Below are 17380 nucleotides of genomic sequence, written 5' to 3'. Positions count from 1 at the left end.
TTTGGATCTTTTACTTGGCACAGGACTGTTGGGACTCTATAGCCATTGACACCCTGAAAGTGGCATGCGGTCAGTTTCATAACTTGGACTCTGCAGCCTGAATATTTTGCACAATGCAGAGACTAAAACTAATCTGGTTTTTGTGTATGCCATCAGATCCTGCTGCAACTGCTGAAGTTGCTGCTTTAATGATTCAAGAGGGTTTAGCTTATGTGTGCTTGGTTGGACAAAGGTGAAGCCTATATTGTATGCCAACTAACGACTTGGTAATCAGATATACACTGTAAAACCTGACAAGCTTTAGTATTTTGGCCCAGTGTAACTACCACTAAAACAAAGATTGAAGCTTCAATCCCTAGAAAGCATGGTCCAGCGATAGCAGGCTATGACAAGGTACAGTTGTGTTTTTGTGGATATATTCAGTGTTTTGATTAAAGGTTTATGTTTAAGAGACTACATCTACGATCGCATTAAAACCATGCATCTGTGTGGCAGGCTATCAACAAGTTTTTGGAAAACGTTTTACAGGTTCCAATCTTCTCTTATATGCTGGATTTTAATCGCTCTCATTTCTTGATAACTTTCTGACTGCCTCATATTATAGGCTGTGTTGCGACATATTGATTTCAGTGTTGTTCGCTGTCTCATTATTGCTGGCCCTGGTTTTACGAAGGTGTGTTTTAGAGACGTTTAGTGCATATCTTGATGTTAAGCTTTGGTACCTTATGTTTAGGTTTAACTTAAAGTGTACCCTTCTCTGTTTATACCTGGCGGCAGGATCAGCTACATAGCTACATGCTTAGTGAAGCAACGAAACGTGAACTGAGGACTATAATTGATAACAAGTCAAAGATTGTTCTTGTGCATGCTTCCTCGGGATACAAGTAAGCGGTTTTCTTTTATGCATGTAATTATTTGCATAAAGCAAATATCATGGATGTGGTCAGTGAATGAACATGGCTGGTAATAGTGACTTTCAGGCATGCTTTGAAGGAAGTTCTGAGTGCCCCTTCTGTCATGAGCCTAATTATGGATACAAAAGCTGCTAAAGAGGTGTTTCTAAGCTCAGTTTAATGCTGTTTACATATACCAATGAGGATTCCTGGTTCTTATTGTGAGTGGCCAAATTCTTCTGGACAGGTGAGGGTTTTGAAGGACTTTTTTGACATGCTCTCAAATGTAAGTTTCATATTTTGGACTGGTTTTGTGGAGTGTTCTTTGTGTGGTGACATTGTTCCATTAGGATCCATCAAGAGCCATATATGGCCCAAAGGAAGTTGATGTTGCCCACGATCGACTAGCCATTCAGACTCTGCTTCTTACCGATGAGCTTTTCAGGTGTGTCTCTCTTTATGTTTATCCGGTTGTTTCTCTTTTTTAGCATTCTTTTTGTTTTCAATTTCTAATTAAAATGTCCTTACCGAAAATACTAATTTGGTGTCTCTATGCTAGTTAAGAGCTCAATCTGTCTAGATTGAAACATAATTTGGTGCCTTTGTTCCAATCACACTATTACTGTTGTTTTGATTAACAGAAATGCAGACATTAGCACACGACGGAAGTATGTAGATTTGACCAATTCAGTGAAAGCAAATGGAGGGGAGGTCCACGTTTTTTCATCCATGCATGTGTCTGGAGAGCGTATGATCTTCTACGTTCACTCGTGCAAGCTCAGTCAATTGGATAATGACTTTTGAATTGTATGTCTCATGTTTCGTCATCTAGTGCTGCTGAACCTTTCTTTTTTGTTTATGGTGTTGTTGCAGAGCTAGGGCAACTTTCTGGTATAGCAGCGATACTAAGGTTTCCGTTGCCTGATCTCGAAGACATGGATCTGTGAGAAATCATGTTGTTGAGTTGGTCATTTGTGAGAACTGTTGCTTCTCAGTGCTGGTTTACCGATTCAATATACATGTCGGCGGACAATATTATCTGGCTTTCTTGGCATCAAATTGGTGTTTGTAGAAGAAAGTTCTTCATAAGATCATAAGGAAATGCCTAACGGCCTGCTTTGTATACAGTCCTCTGTCACACTGGCTCTCTCTTAGGGCTATCAATTTGTAATACTGTTGCACTAATCTCTGTGCAGTTATTAGAAAAAAACAGTCCTTTTCATTCCCACAGCACTTTTAGATAATTCTATGTTCAATGCTAGCATTCTTTACAATCAAAGTGCAACCTTGCATGCGTGATTGTGCTTCCTTCGTGAATTTTGGTTTCTGATTGAGGTGCACATGCCACTTCTCTCTCTCTCTCTCTCTCTCTCTCTCTGCGCGCTGCTCACTGCGCGCTGCTCCCTGCGCGTGGCTCCCTCCTGCGCGCTGCCTCCCCTGCGCGCTGCTCACTGCGCGCTGCTCCCTGCTACGCGCTGCCTCCTCTGCGCGCTGCCCCACCCCTGCACGCTACCCCTGTGTGCTGCTCCCTCCTGCGCGCTGCGCTGCTCCCTGCACGTCAAGTGAAAACACACACCCCATCCCCATCCCCTGCCCGCTGCCCCCTGCATACACACAAGCTGAGTGTTCTCTTCCCCTCTTCTTCACAATATGAAGAGAGGGTAGCTACGAAGCCAACCATGTCTTCCCCCATCATCAAGACGCCGACACCGACAAAGAAGACAACGTCCTTCATGCTCACGAATAAAAGGCTTGCACAATTGGAGAAGGACATGAAGGAATGGCGGATGGAGAGAGAAATATGGAAGGAGGAGAAAGCCAACTTCATCAAGCTATGGAACGAAGAGAAGGAGGACATGAGAGCGGAAATCCAAAATCTCAAAGAGGAGAAGGAGAGAAGGGAACGGGAGAACGAGAAGGAGAGGGAGAGATGGAGGAAAGAGCAAGAAGAGATGAAGGCACAAATCGATCTCCTTCATGCTTCCCTCACATCCCTCACCCCCGAGGAAGGAGAGATTAAAGGGGAGGCTAAGGAAGCCCTCAAGGAGGAGATCACCAAAGCCCTCACCGCAAGCATTGAGGACAAATTAGAGGCCACCAAAGAAGGATGGGTCGAAGTAGTCAAAAAGAACATCAAGAAGGTAGCAAGAGAGGAAGCCCAAAAAGATGAAGTACTCATCGTACACACAACCATCGAAGAGGAGAAGATGCGACAAGCTCGCCGTCTCAATGTGCGAGTGACCGGCATCAAAGAAGAAGAAGGGTCTACACCCGAAAGCGATGGGAAAGCTTTATGCAAGAAAGTGGGATACAAGGAAGAAGAGATCCCTTTCTCCAAAGTTTGGAGAGCCGGCAAAGATCCAAAGAAAAGAGCTCTCATCCTCCAATTCGCCTCCGAGGAGTCTCGAACTTCCTTCCTCCGAAAGAGGGTCATCCTGAGAGGGATCGACGGCCCACCGATTTATCTAGATGATGACCTCACAAAGATGCAACAAGATCACCGTCGCGCGTGCATGCCTCGAGTCCACCAAGCCCGCAAAGAAGGGAAGAAGGCAGTATATCGGGATGGTAGGGTTATCATTGATGGCAAGACCATCGCATAGGGACTCGCGGCCTGTGGGACACACGAGGAGATTCATGTCACGGTTTGGAATTGCAATGGAGACTTATGGACACACCCAGAGAGACTTGAGGAGGTGATGAGAGGTCGAGACATCATTCTACTTACAGAGACACACGAGAGCCCGGAGAGAGGGTTACCACGGATACATGGATTTCAGTGGGAGTCTCTACATCGAGGATGTATGCGCCAGCACACCACTCGCGGCTCAGGAGGAGTGGCCATACTCTTTAGACAGGGGCTTCACAGCAGACTACAGATTGTTGCCCGGGACCCACAGGCCCGCTACATGTGGATTCGCCTCGAGCTCTCACGAGACAGGATCGTCTACATTGCCCTTTGCTATTTTGCTCCCACAGGCTCCAGATTCGCCCCTATTGAGCAGGAGTCACCGTACGCATGCCTCACGGAGGAGATTATGGAGTACTCCACACTGGGTGAAGTCTTCCTTATGGGAGACTTCAATGCTCGTACACGCAGTGAGCAGTGTGAGACATATGACCATGAGGACCCAGAGACACTACACACTCTAGATGAGGAGGCTACTAGGAGAGACACAGCAGACAGAGCTCCAGTCACAGCTTATGGACGACATCTACTTCGACTTGGCTCCCAGCACCGTCTCGTTATTTATAACGGGATGGTCCAGTGGCCCACCTCAGGGGGCCTGACTTGTATGCCACATGGAGTTGCAGAAGGAGGGGGGAGTACAGTCGACTATATTCTGGGACCCAGGGAGGCTACACACCTTATCACATCCTTCACCATTCCACCCATACCCATCGGAGCCGACCACACATACCTCTCTTTCTCTATCACCGGAGATACCATCACACACAGCTCCACAACACGCACTCCACACACCACCATCCATTTCACACATGAGTTAGCCTCTATTTACTCGGCCAAGGTCGAACATGGCCTATGTCTCCTCCACCCATCCACACCACTCTCAGTTCTCACATCACATATCTCTTCCGTTCTCCACACTTCAGCTATTAGCTCTTTTCCACACACCACTCACACAGGACGCACTCCCCCCCCCGGGGCTATGCCTCAGAACCGCTGGTATGATGATGAGTGCAGAGAGCTATACCGACGCCTCCAGGCACGACGAGCCTTAGGAGAGATCACAGAGAGAGAGGCCAGACGGCATATGAAGACGCTGACACGCCAAAAGCGGCGAGCATTCGAAGAGGCACAGGAGCTTGAGCTATACCGCCTATTCATGAGCATGGATAGCGCGACGGCATGGCGCACCCTACGCGAGCCACGTCCGACTACAGCTATTGAGGATCCACAGATATGGCATGATTATGCAGAGCGACTTTATGAAGTGCCAGGGCAGCCTCCTATTCCACAACCACACGAGCCTCGCCCCACGTGCTCCTCCTTCTTTACGGCAGAGATGGTAGAGAGGGCCATACGCCGCATGCAGCACAGACGATCAGCTGACCATACTGGATTACAGAGTGAGCACATCATTTATGCGGCCTCCACTATAGCCCCGTTGATTGCACATGTCTTCAACCGGGCTATAGGGGAGGGCTTCCCAGAGGAGTGGACACAGCACACCATAGTGCCTATCCACAAATCTGGCGACACCCTGGACCCAGGGAACTACAGGACTATCATGATTGGCCACACGATGGCCAAGCTATATGGAGCAGTACTTGAGGCACAGCTCAGCTGCTACGCAGAGATCGAGGGTTTACGAGCTCCAGGCCAAGCAGGTTTCAGACGAGCTTTCTCCACCATTGACCACATCTTCGTTCTGCGCTGCCTCATTGATGGGGCAAAGGCGCGGAAGAAGAGGCTTTACTGCTGCTTTGTGGACTTCCGCAAGGCCTTTGACACAGTCCCACGCGAGAGACTCTTCCAGCGCCTTCACAGCATTGGGGTACCAATAGAGATGATTTGGGCCATATATGCTCTATATGAGAGGGTGACGGGTCGGGTTCGTTGCCCAGGCGGTTTTTCAGAGACCATTGCTAGCACCATTGGTGTTAAGCAAGGATGCCCACTCTCCCCGACACTCTTTGGGCTATACATCGACGAGATCTCCGACTACATACTACGAACAGGGGGAGAGGGGAGCGACTTGGCAGGTACTCCGGTCCACATCATGTTATATGCTGATGATATTGTGTTGATTTCAGAGTCACCCGAGGGCTTGCAACGCCATCTTGAGGCCTTGGACGAATTCAGCACACACAGGGGGTTGACTGTGAACCTTGGCAAAACCAAGGTTATGATCTTTCACACATCCAGTGCAGTGAGGAGCGCCGCCACCTTCACAGCAGCAGGAGGACAGGTTGATGTAGTCACCTCCTATGTCTACCTTGGCATCACATTCACCAGCCTACCAGGACCCTTCACTATGAGGCAGGCTGCTGTTGACAGGCTCACCCGAGGATATGCAGCTCTGGCCATGCTAGATCGGAGGTGCCACCAGGCACACTTTCAGGAGCCCCGCACGAAGGGGTGGCTTTTCGACACCTTAGTCACCCCGGCCTTGATGTACTCGGCGGCAGTATGGGCACCAGGATTGACAGCTGACCAGTGGACACAACTTGAGAGACCACAGGTATATATGATCTCACGCTTGCTCCGCAGCAAGAAGACAGTGCCACACGACATTATTAGAGCCGAGCTCGCCACACCACCTATGGTTGTAGAGGCACTATTCCAGACAGTTTGCTTCATCCAGAGGATGAGAGAGCTACCTCCTGACAGACTTACCCGTAGAGCATTTGAGGCAGCTATACAGCTATCAGAGAGTGGACATGAGAGAGCATGGTACTCACAGGTCAGAGCATGGTTTGAGGGACACGGTCTTGACATGGAGAGCCTACCACCATTCCAGTACGACCCCCACTCACCATATGTTCACCTCTCTCGCAGTGAGAGGAACTTGGTATTGAGACAGGATCTGTGGCAGCTATACACTAGGAGAGTCTGGGCGGCACCTAGCTTGGGGACGAGGATGTCAGATTACAGAGACCAGTTTCTCACCATATTGTCTGGGGGGTTCATACAGAGACCACGCTACATGGACACATATATGCCACATAGCTCACGGGTGGCGATTGGTCAGCTGAGAGTGGCTTCACACAGGTTAGAGATTGAGATCGGGAGACATACTGGTGTTCCGAGGGGGGAGCGAATCTGCAGAGCCTGCACAGAGGAGGTGGAGAGTGAGGAGCACTTTGTATGTAGATGCAGAGCATACACTGAGATCAGAGGCAGGTATGAGGCCCTATTTAGAGGACAGCCCACTCTCCGAGAGATCATGGAATCTCGAGATCAGAGACAGCTCGGACGTTTCTTACTAGAGATACAGAGCCATCGGGACACACTACTACAGCCACACACAGCTACACAGACAGAGGGGAGACAGTCGCAGCTCACAGACTTCTTTCAGAGGATTTCCGCCCCCCCCTCACCAGACACTCAGAGGGGAGTGACACTCCCACAGGCGGAGGTGAACCGAGCTAGACGACGACCACGAGTCACAGGCTACAGGGGCGCGAGCTCCCACCACCGACAGATCGAGGAGATCCGAGCCCGGGAGCGCCGTGCCACTGAGGAGCGAGTGGCTCAGATGAGGGCTGACCCGACAGCTTTCATCCGGGTAGCCTTGGCACCAGACCCACCCATGTACCACATCTTACACCCCCCCATTAGTACAGGATGGAGCTAGATAGCTTGATGCATTCTCATGATTGTACTACCTTGAGCATACAGACATGCATATACCCCTAGAGATAGAGCTCCATCCCTCCTCAGATACTCCACTATCTACTTTCAGCTCAGTTTTGTATCAATTTTGTTTCATTTGTCTTTCCGATAGACGGATGACATACACACAATGTACATTTGATTTGTCTCATAGGCCGATTTCGGCCTGACATAGACGTTAAAAATCTTTCTTTCTTTCTTTCTTTCTCTCTCTCTCTCTCTCTCTCCGCCCTACTGTCTCCTACTCTATTTGGTATGTATGTTGATGAGGTGTCTGATTACATTGACACAGAGGGTGATAGAGGTGCCCAGCTGACAGGGACGTGGATCCCATTGTTGTTATATGCTGATGATATTGTGTTGATCTCTGACTCACCAGAGGGTATGCAGCGACAATTGGATGCATTACACAAATTTGCAAAGGATAGTGGATTGTCTATAAACCTTGGTAAAACCAAGGTTATGGTGTTTAACACCACACCACAGCGGATCAGGAGATCAGCATCGACTTTCACATATGGTCAAGAGATTGTAGAGTATACAGATGCATACACTTACCTTAGAGTTGTCTTCACTGGCCGAGGTTTTCTTTGGGGAGAGCAGCAGAGACTAGATTGACTAGAGCTTTTGCGGCCTTGGGAGGCTTGGAGAGGATGTGTTCGCAGGTTCAGTTCTAGGAACCTCGGACAAAGTTATGGCTCTTTGATACCTTAGTAGCCTCATCTATGTTATATGGGGTGCAAACATGGGGACCTTCTGTAGGCCAGGATGGTTGGAGACGTGTGGAGAGGCCCTTGGTATCTATGATCTCTCGATTGATCAGAGCCAAGGCCTCCGTACCCCACGCTATCATTACCAGACGAGTCTCCTTTGTGCACAGCTTGTGGGATACTACTAGGGACAGATATGCTAGACTGGCCCTTGAGTCTTCCAGATAGTTAGCTCTTCAGGGGGACACTTCATGCTGGTATGCATAGATGACATCATGGTTTCAGATGCATGGTTTCACAATGGACAGGCTGCCCCCTTTCCAGTACTCTCTTCAGGCACCCTCGATGTCTCTTACACGGGTGGAGATTACTAGACTCATTCGTCAGGACCTGATCCAGCTGGATACCAGGAGGACATGGATAGAGCCGCCACAGGAGTTGGGCACGAAGATGGCTTTCTATAGAGAGCATCTTCTCCACCTCATAGGAGATGGGTTTGTGATTCGACCTAGCTATATGGACACGCATACGTCTCATGGTTTGCGGTGTGCCATTGGTCAAATACACACATCCTCACATCAGCTGGAGGCTCAGTAGATTTAGAGGGATACCAGCAGACATAGGATATGCCACTTATGTCAGTTAGAGCCAGAGACAGAGCTACATTACATATGTCATTGCACAGTGTACTATGAGATACGGGGTTGTTTCAATTGCTTATTCAGAGAGGGTTTCGGTCCTTTCTCTAGGGTCATGAGTTATGAGGATCAGAGATGTCTTGGGCTATATCTTCTTGAGTTACACAGATATAGGGACACTTTATTGGGGAGAGATAGTCATGGAGACAGAAGATTACAGATTTCTTTTCACTAGATATGGGACAGCCAGAGGAGCAGTCATCATTGCAGAGCTCGGCCCACACTCATTCAACCAATATTGGCACTCTCATCGATCAAGCACTGGAGCGGAGAGGGGCTACACAGCATCGACGGAGACTACAACAAAGGATATCCAAAGTGCAGACGAGGATGGATTTTAGTAGTAGTATAGTTCTTTTGTACCCAGACATGGTATTAGATTCACCATTTTGTACAGATTGGTCTCATAGATTATTTTGGCCTTTTGAAGACGTTAATATAACATTTCATTCTCTCTCTCTCTCTCTCTCTTTCTCTCTCTCTCTCTCTCTCTCTCTCTCTCTCTCTCTCTCTCTCTCTCTCTCTCTCTCAGACACATTAGGTGCTGGGAGAGCTTTGCTACATGTGATTGGTTACAAATGGGAGACTGCATGTAGCCACTCTTACGCATTGTCCATTGAGATGAGCAGGCTAGATACATGTGGGTGAGATTGCGGGCAGAGGCTGGTAGGTACCTATATATTGCTAAATGCTATTTTGCTACATCTAGAGGACAGTCCCCTTTCTTGGTTTTAGATGATGACATATGGGAATTCTCTGGGGAAGGAGATGTCATCCTTCTAGGGGGACTTCAATGCCAGGACATGCCACTCCTAGACAATATTCTATGACACTGTAGATGAACTGCTGAGAGAGCTAGATGTCCGTGACATGGGATTGGCTAGATGTTCCCAAGATGAGGAACACAAACTATGGGAGATATTTGACATATATGGGGACTGCACATGGGTTGGCTATACTGAATGACCTGCAGAGATTTCCAATAGTGGATCGTTTCACCTGTTTTTCGCATAGAATAGATCACATGGCAGGAGGAGTTATTGTAGCTTTTTGGATTTTCGCATAGCTTTTGATACAATTCCCTAAGCAGATTGATGTGCAAAGTACAAGAGATGGGAGTGTCCACATAGCTGATTTGGGGTCATGGCTTTATATAGGAGAGTTGTAGGGCAGGTTTGCACTCCAAAAGGGACCTCTGAGTTGGTTCCCTCTACTATTAAGGTGAAACAAGGTTCCCTACTCTTTCTGGTATGTATGTGATGAGGTTTCATATTACATAGAGAGGGGGAGTGATAGAGGGGCAGGGACATGGATTCCATTGTTGCTTTATGTTGATGACATTGTATTGATTTTCGACTCCCCAGAGGGAATGTAACGTCACTTGGATGCCTTGCACATTTTTGCTCAAGATAGGGGCTTGTCTGTGAACCTTGGCAAGACCAAGATCATGGTGTTTAACACCACACCCCAATGGGTCAGGAGGATAGCACCCACCCTTACCCATGGTCAAGAGACGGTGGAGTATACAGATGCATACACTGTTAGGTAAAGGTGGTGTGTCTCACCGTGCTTTGCCCGTGTCCGCCGGTCAGTGTCCGGCTACCCACATTTATCTCCTTATTCTTTATACATACAAAGAATAAGGAGCTCTCACTCACACTCTCACATGGTGCTCACACAGTGAGATTTGGGAGCTCCACCCCACATCTTGTGTCATACTCTCCCTCTCTCCCCTTCGCACTCTCTGCGCACGCGCACCGCATCCACGCACTCACAATTGTTATTAGAGCTTTGGCTTCGCGACACATGGAGTGCTACAAAGAAGTGAGCTTTCGGCTATGGTGAGCTCGCTGTCGGTGAAAGCTTGAGATCAGTGAGCAACCACCAGATTTGTGATCATGGAAGCTTGAGGGGCATTCCCAAGCTTGAGGGAAGAGTGTATTGCAAGTGTGTATGGTTATTTGCAGCCATATCTGCAGGAAGAATGCAGGTTTTGATTTCCGCATGTCATTTTTCGAGCCCCAAAAACAACTTTTTTTGCATAACTTTTGCATACAGAATGCGATTTATGCAAGGTCAGGGTGTAACCTGGGGTTTTGGCACGCTCCGGATGCAATGGTGATGTCCATTTGAGCTGATTTTGACCTCTGAAATTTTTGCAACAGCAGCAAGTTTTTGTTGCATTTTTGAGCCGAAAACAGTGTTTTTTGACATATCTTGCACACTCGGACTCAGATCTATATGACCTAGGGGCCTACCCCAGGGTTTGTCGACGTTCCAGACGCAATGGTGATATCAAAATTTTGAAATTCTGATCTCTGAATTTTCTGCAGCAACCTGTATTTTTTTGAGACATAAACGATTAAACAGTTAAGGGCTTGTATACTGCAAATCGTTGTGTAGATTGCGTCTGGGGATATGTACGTCACATTGTGGAGTCCATTGGGTGCTAATTTAACTTGCAATTGTTGATTTGAGATGTGGTTTTTTGACTAGGGCACATCCGTATGCAATTTCTCGGCACATGGTTTTGTGTTGATGCATACTCTATGTGGGAACAGATGTGGAGATGTGGAGCCATCATGGCTAGGTATTTTGGATGCATGGTTGATGCTCGCAGTTGAGTAATTGTTTATGCGCATCCATTGAAGCTACTTCATGTAAACAAGTTGACAGGTTTTGTCAATATTCCGTTGAGTGGTACTCCGATTAGAGCGTGCTTGCTCTTTGTATGACTTTGTGAGGTGATTCCGGATGACTGACTACATTCCCAGATTTGGCCATTTGGGCATTTTGTGTTGTCTCCATTTGTGGTTTACTATTGAGTTTTTGCTTTAGTTACAAGGGAGACTATGCCAAAATTTTGTCAAATTTGTTTGCTCTATTGTAGAGGCTTGTGAGCTTAATAGTTTGCTCACTTTGTCTGCTTGAGATAGTGGTTTGCTCTTAGGTGGGAGAGTTTTGTGATCTCGAGCATTGTTTGCCATTGTTTGGCATGGCCATGAGAGGCGATTTTTGTTCACGACGACTGACATGTTGGTATTGTGGCCACAAGGAGCATATTAGGCGCTGTTGCTTCAGGGTGTATGAGGCAGCGGAAGAGGCAGATGCATGGTGCTACTATGAGGACAGATGCTAGAGAGTATGCATGTGACGGGCATGTCACTTTTGAGTCTAGCTTGCCTTCAGACTACTTTGTGTTTTGGGATAGCACATTGTCTATTCGTTTTCTACTAGACGAGCATGCAGTTTTTCACGTGACACCACGTCGTGATTTGTTTTGCTCTTTCTCTAATGGGAGACTTGGTTGTGTGCAGTTTGCTGATGGTTCAGCATATGACATAGAGGGTGCTGGAGATGTATGCATGTCTTTTTCTAGCGGTGCATTGCTTACGCTACGAGATGTATGTTATGTACCAGGACTCAGTCAGAGTCTCATTTTAGTGCGTCAATTGCAGAGTACTGGAGATTGTGTACTGCTTGGAGAGCAGTCATTTCAGATGCATAGGGGATCACTGGTGATAGCTAGAGGTGCTAGGAGTGGTCTGGTATACCCTTTGCATATTTCTGACACACAAGACGGTGTAGTCTCTGTGTATTTGCAGCCATGTTTGGAGCGAGAGACGAGGCGTGTCTCTTTTGCGGATGTGCTGCATGGAGATCAAGTTGTGCATTTGTCTTGTGGTGACGTTCACACAGACAGTGGTATCTCTGGGAATGCACAACTTTGTCAGTCATCAGTTGAGGTGACATCAGTTGAGCCAAAGACCGATGCATTGTTCTATGATGTGTCTGATATGTTTGAGGGCGATAGTGTCCTTCAGACAGCTGTGTGTGATTGCAGTGGTGCTGATTTTTTGGTTTTGCAGTCATTCTCAGTGGACATGCCTTTGCTAGATGATGCTGACATGGTGATGCATAGTCAGGTGGTTCTTGATGAGGATGCATATGGCATTGAGGTTGCTGACAGGGATAGGTTGGCACACATAGTGCATGTTCCGTCGCACACAGCCTTTAGTGGGAGAATGTTAGGTAAAGGCGGTGTGCCTCACCGTGCTTTGCCTGTGTCCGGCTGCCCACATTTATCTCCTTATTCTTTATACATACAAAGAATAAGGAGCTCTCACTCACACTCTCACATGGTGCTCAAACAGTGAGATTTGGGAGCTCCAACCCACATCTTGTGTCATGCTCTCTCTCTCCCTCTCTCCCCTTCGCACTCTCTGCGCACGCGCACCGCATCCGCGCACTCACATAAACTTATGTTGGAGTTGTGGTATTTAGTGGCCTGGTGTTTTCCTTGAAGAGAGCAACAAAGACTAGATTGACTAGAGCCCATGCAGCTTTGGGGAGACTTGAGAAGATGTGCTCGTAGGTTCAGTTCCAGGAACCTCGAGCAAAGCTTTGCCTTTTTGATACTTTGGTGACCTCATCTATGCTCTATGGAGTGCAGAAATGGGGGCCTTCTGTATCCCGTAGCATTGAAGGATGGAGATGTATGGAAAGGCCGTTAGTTTCTATGATATCACGGATGATTAGAGCCAAATCTTCATTACCACATGAGATTATTCGCACAGACCTAGCTGCCTCCCCATTGGTGGTAGAGGCACTTACTAGATTAGTCTCCTTTATACATAGTATCTCGGGCATCCCCTGAGACAGATATGTCTGACCAGCCTTGGAGTCCTCTTGTTCACTAGCGTAATAAGGACAAACATCTTGCTGGTATGCACAAGTGACATCCTGGTTTCAGTTACATGGTTTCAGTATAGAAAAACTTTCCCCCTTCCAGTACTTTGGATGCACCCTCCCTGTCTCTCACGCGGATAGAGACCACCAGGGTTAGACATAAAATCGACATAGATACAATCGATGCATGAGTTGGGCACGAAGATGGATTTCTACAAAGATCATCTTCTCCAAATTATGGAGGATGGGTTTGTGATCAGACCTAGCTACATGGACACTCATTTATCTCATGGGATATGGTATGCTATTGGTCAGATGCGCACATCTTCACATCAGCTTGAGATTGAGGCTGGCAGATTCAAAGGAGTATCAGCAGAGGCTAGGAAATGTCAGTTATTTCATATGGAACCAGAGATAGAGCGGCATTATATATGCCATTGTCGAGTGTACTACAAGATACGGGGCCGTTTTCACTGTGTTTTCAAAGGGGGTTTTGGAACATTGTCTAGGCTTATGAGGTACCCGGAGAGATGCTTTAGTTTGTATCTTTTAGAGCTACATGTCTTTGTATCTTATAGAGCTACATAGACAAAGACAGGGTCTAGTGAGGGGATCAAGCGGACAGAGAAAGTACAAGAGACAAATCATAGACTTCTTCAGACTTGCTATTATGTAGCCAAAGGAAAAACCGCCACAGTAGGTTTCAAAGTCCACCTACACTAGCGGTACATTGATTTTTTGAGCCCTTGAGCTTGAGAGATCTAGACATCACGACTACGAGGAGCATCATGACATCGATGGAGACTACAATAGTAGATCAAGACTACTCTACTATAGCACAAAAGATGCTTATATAGAATACTTACCATGGAGGATATTGAGCGTTGCTAAACATCCTAGGACACCGACGACAACGATGATCTTTTTTACCCTCATGAAATTGTATCTTTATTTTTGGCCTAAGAGCTCCTAGTCACCCCCCCGCCCCCCCACCACCACCACCACCAACACACACACCCCCAAAGACCTTGTATCTAGACTGCAACATGATGTAACTTTGTGGTCTCATAGGTCATTTTGGCCTTTAGAAGACATTGATAAAACATTTCATTTCATTTCATTTCATATCTCTCTCTCTCTCTCTCTCTCTCTCTCTCTCTCTCTCTCTCTCTCTCTCTCTCTCTCTCTCTCTCTCTCTCTCTCTCTCTCTCTCTCTCTCTGGCCTGCCGTTGCAATATGATTTTGTAATTGGTGTTGCTTAAACTGGAAAATCAACCAATTGGGCATACTAGGTTTGGCATATTGGAATCATGCTCTACCAACCAAACTTCCTTGAGAGCCTCGCGCAAAGGGGGGTCTTTATGACACTTACTGTACTTTTGCTATGATGTATGTAGCAACAATTTGGACACCTGGACTTGTAGCCTCTGGTGGGCACAGATTACGATAATATCATGCCTCATTTGTAGCAAGCCCTTAGTTCACATGATATATAAAAGAGGAGAGCTTGCCACATTGCATGTCCTAGTGGAGGCACTGTTATCTAGAGGGTGAGGGAGCTCATTGGTACAGTTTCAAGAGCCCCCCACTAAGCTATGTAGCCTAGTGTTTGATACATTGGTGGCATTCACATTATTGTATGGGGTACACATTTGAGGCTCTAGTCTAGATCATCATAGTCAATCTAGTCGAATGTAGTATAGTCTAAACCATCATAGTATAGTTCAGTCGTATGTCTAGTTGGATGGAGAAATATGGTCTACCATCATTGTTAGTCTAGTCGATGGATGTAGAGATATGGACTACTAGTCACTAGGATGAGAGTTAATGTAAGGTCGCAGTGCCACGAGGTTGTTAGAGCAAAATCGGGAGCTACCAAGATTGTGGCTGTGGCACTTACTAGATCGGTTTCTTACATACATGGCTCGTGGGAGCCTCCACGTCATTGTTATGCTAGATTGGCCCTCAGATTTTCTTGACAACTCGCTATGGGGGGAGACTCCAAATATTGGTATGCATAGATGTCAGCCTACTTTAGTCTTAGTTGCATGGATTTACTATGGACAAATTGCCACCCTTTTAGTACTCCTTAGGTGCACCATCCCTCACATTCACACTCACACATTTTCTCAAGAAGATTGATATAGAGATGACATGGATGACTCCCCTCGAGAGTTGGGGGAGAAAAAAGTTTTTTTTTTCAAAAAGTATTTCCTCACCCAGTAAAATAGACTTTTTAGTGCATGTTCTTGTTCTTTGATGGTCAATCTAATGTGATGTCCTTGACTATTGGATGCGTTGTTCTTTAACACGGCTGCTACTTAGTGGTCCAGAATTCTTCTGGAGATTTGCGTCTTCAATGGCATCCCTTTGACTTAATTTTGGATGTCTTGCATCATTTGTAAGCTGGCCTATTTCCCAATAATACTTCTAATTGAATTCAAAGGCTTATTCATTCTGCAATTGCTTTGTTTGGCGATTCACTACAATGTCATCCTGTGTGAGAATGTATTCAGTCAAATATCTGGACTACATTTGGATGTGCAATTAAGCTATATGTCTGTTGTTCATGGTAGTTGATGGATTTCCATTGCATATCATTGTTTTGGCTCCCATATATAACATCTAATATTGTTTCAAATGCGAATAAATGTCATCGTCTTGATGATATGTTCAAATCCGAACTTGCTTTTCTCTTCTTAACTATTGTTTAGACTTAGACATTGATTTTAAAATATGTGAAGTGTGATTTAAGTCAAGATCATCCTGAATGGCTTTGCCTTTGTCTCTCCATGTAAGGACCATTTGTTGCTGCTTATCTTCATTCTACTAATCTGGAGGTTGGTTTTCTTGGTCCCGAGATGTCTAATTGCTAGTGGTCTCCAGGGTCTGGTTAGGTTCGGCTTGGGACTCATTAGGTGCCTGACTAACTTGACCCCCTCCTTGATTGGAATTGGGAGCATCTATGGGGTCATCATTTTTGTCATCATCATCCTTCTTTGACGATGGATCCCCTTCGATGGTGTCATCTTCATGGTCTTCCTTCTTGTCATCCTCATTCTCTTCATCTTCATCTTGGCTTGCTCTCAAGTGTTCTGAAGTTATCAGGTTGGCCAAGGCACTGGTAAATGAGGAGCTCTTTTCCTCCAAATCTTTTTTTATGGTTGCCACTAAGATTAATAATTTTTTCAGGTTGAGGGTAAGCTTGTCTTTAGAATCAGTTATGTCGACTGGCGACTGCTAAATAAATTTGTCCCTTATGGAGTACTTTAGGACATTATGTACTTAAACTTCCTTCAGACTCTCCTTAGCTGCTTGTTGTTGATCCAACAATGGCTTGTGCTCTGTAAGCTCTTTGGTGACTTTTCACTTTTCAACATTTAAGTTGGAATTTAGCAGCTTCAATTGTTTCGTCTATTCTAATTCCTTGATTGTTTTAGTATGCTGCTCCCTTTCATATTCCTCTTCGATCAAAATCTCTTTTAATTTCAAAACCTCATTTCTATACTTCTTGGCACTGATGAATTCTTGTTCAAGCTATAGCTGGAGGTGAGCGATGTCAAAATTTTGCATATTCGTATGAGCCTCCATCATTTGTCCCAGAGCATTCACTATCATGTTCCAATTCGTTTGAATGGTGGCTACACATCCATTTGTGATTGTAATGACATCAGTACTATCAATTTCATATCTGACAATTAGAACATTGCATGGTATTTCCATTCTTTTGGAAGTCTCAATAACTAGATCACCCACCAATCTATTCTTTGTAAGGCTTACTAGGGTTGTGGTGACTGTTGTGCATGTCTTGTGACTGTGGAATCTTGTTCATATGTTTTTGCTTGTTCAGTTGTCTAGTTGAGACTCTTTTGCTAGTCAATGACAGTCTTTGGACTAGTACCTGGCCATACTATAGTCGTAGTTGCAAAAGTTTTAGGTGTCTTCAAATTTCTTCTCCCCCGATGTTCGTGTTGTCTTCTTTGCTTTGGCACTAAGATGATCCCATGATTATTTTATTTTCGGTCTTTT

General features: G+C 46.0%; 1 protein-coding gene across 3 annotated transcripts in view; it reads left to right on the top strand.

Moving 5' to 3' along the window:
* LOC147419240 (protein PELOTA 1-like) overlaps window positions 1–2119 on the top strand; it is a 33943-nt gene extending 31824 nt beyond the window's left edge. For 2 of the 3 annotated variants that reach the window (XM_086505417.1, XM_086505416.1), the window contains 11 exons: window positions 24–69; window positions 157–232; window positions 318–393; window positions 496–528; window positions 605–673; window positions 778–884; window positions 981–1053; window positions 1141–1179; window positions 1244–1338; window positions 1535–1641; window positions 1767–2119. In XM_086505417.1, the coding sequence (XP_086361543.1) occupies window positions 24–69; window positions 157–232; window positions 318–393; window positions 496–528; window positions 605–673; window positions 778–884; window positions 981–1053; window positions 1141–1179; window positions 1244–1338; window positions 1535–1641; window positions 1767–1840 (795 nt within the window). In that variant the 3' untranslated portion in view covers window positions 1841–2119. The remainder of the gene's footprint in view (window positions 1–23; window positions 70–156; window positions 233–317; window positions 394–495; window positions 529–604; window positions 674–777; window positions 885–980; window positions 1054–1140; window positions 1180–1243; window positions 1339–1534; window positions 1642–1766) is intronic. The other variant, XM_086505418.1, reaches the window with a different exon arrangement.
* The last annotated feature ends 15261 nt before the right edge of the window (window positions 2120–17380 follow it).

This window comes from Adiantum capillus-veneris, chromosome 29, assembly GCF_014529385.1.
Source record: "Adiantum capillus-veneris isolate H3 chromosome 29, ASM1452938v2, whole genome shotgun sequence".
NCBI classification, from domain to species: Eukaryota; Viridiplantae; Streptophyta; class Polypodiopsida; order Polypodiales; family Pteridaceae; genus Adiantum; species Adiantum capillus-veneris.
This window is presented reverse-complemented; position numbering and strand designations above follow the sequence as displayed.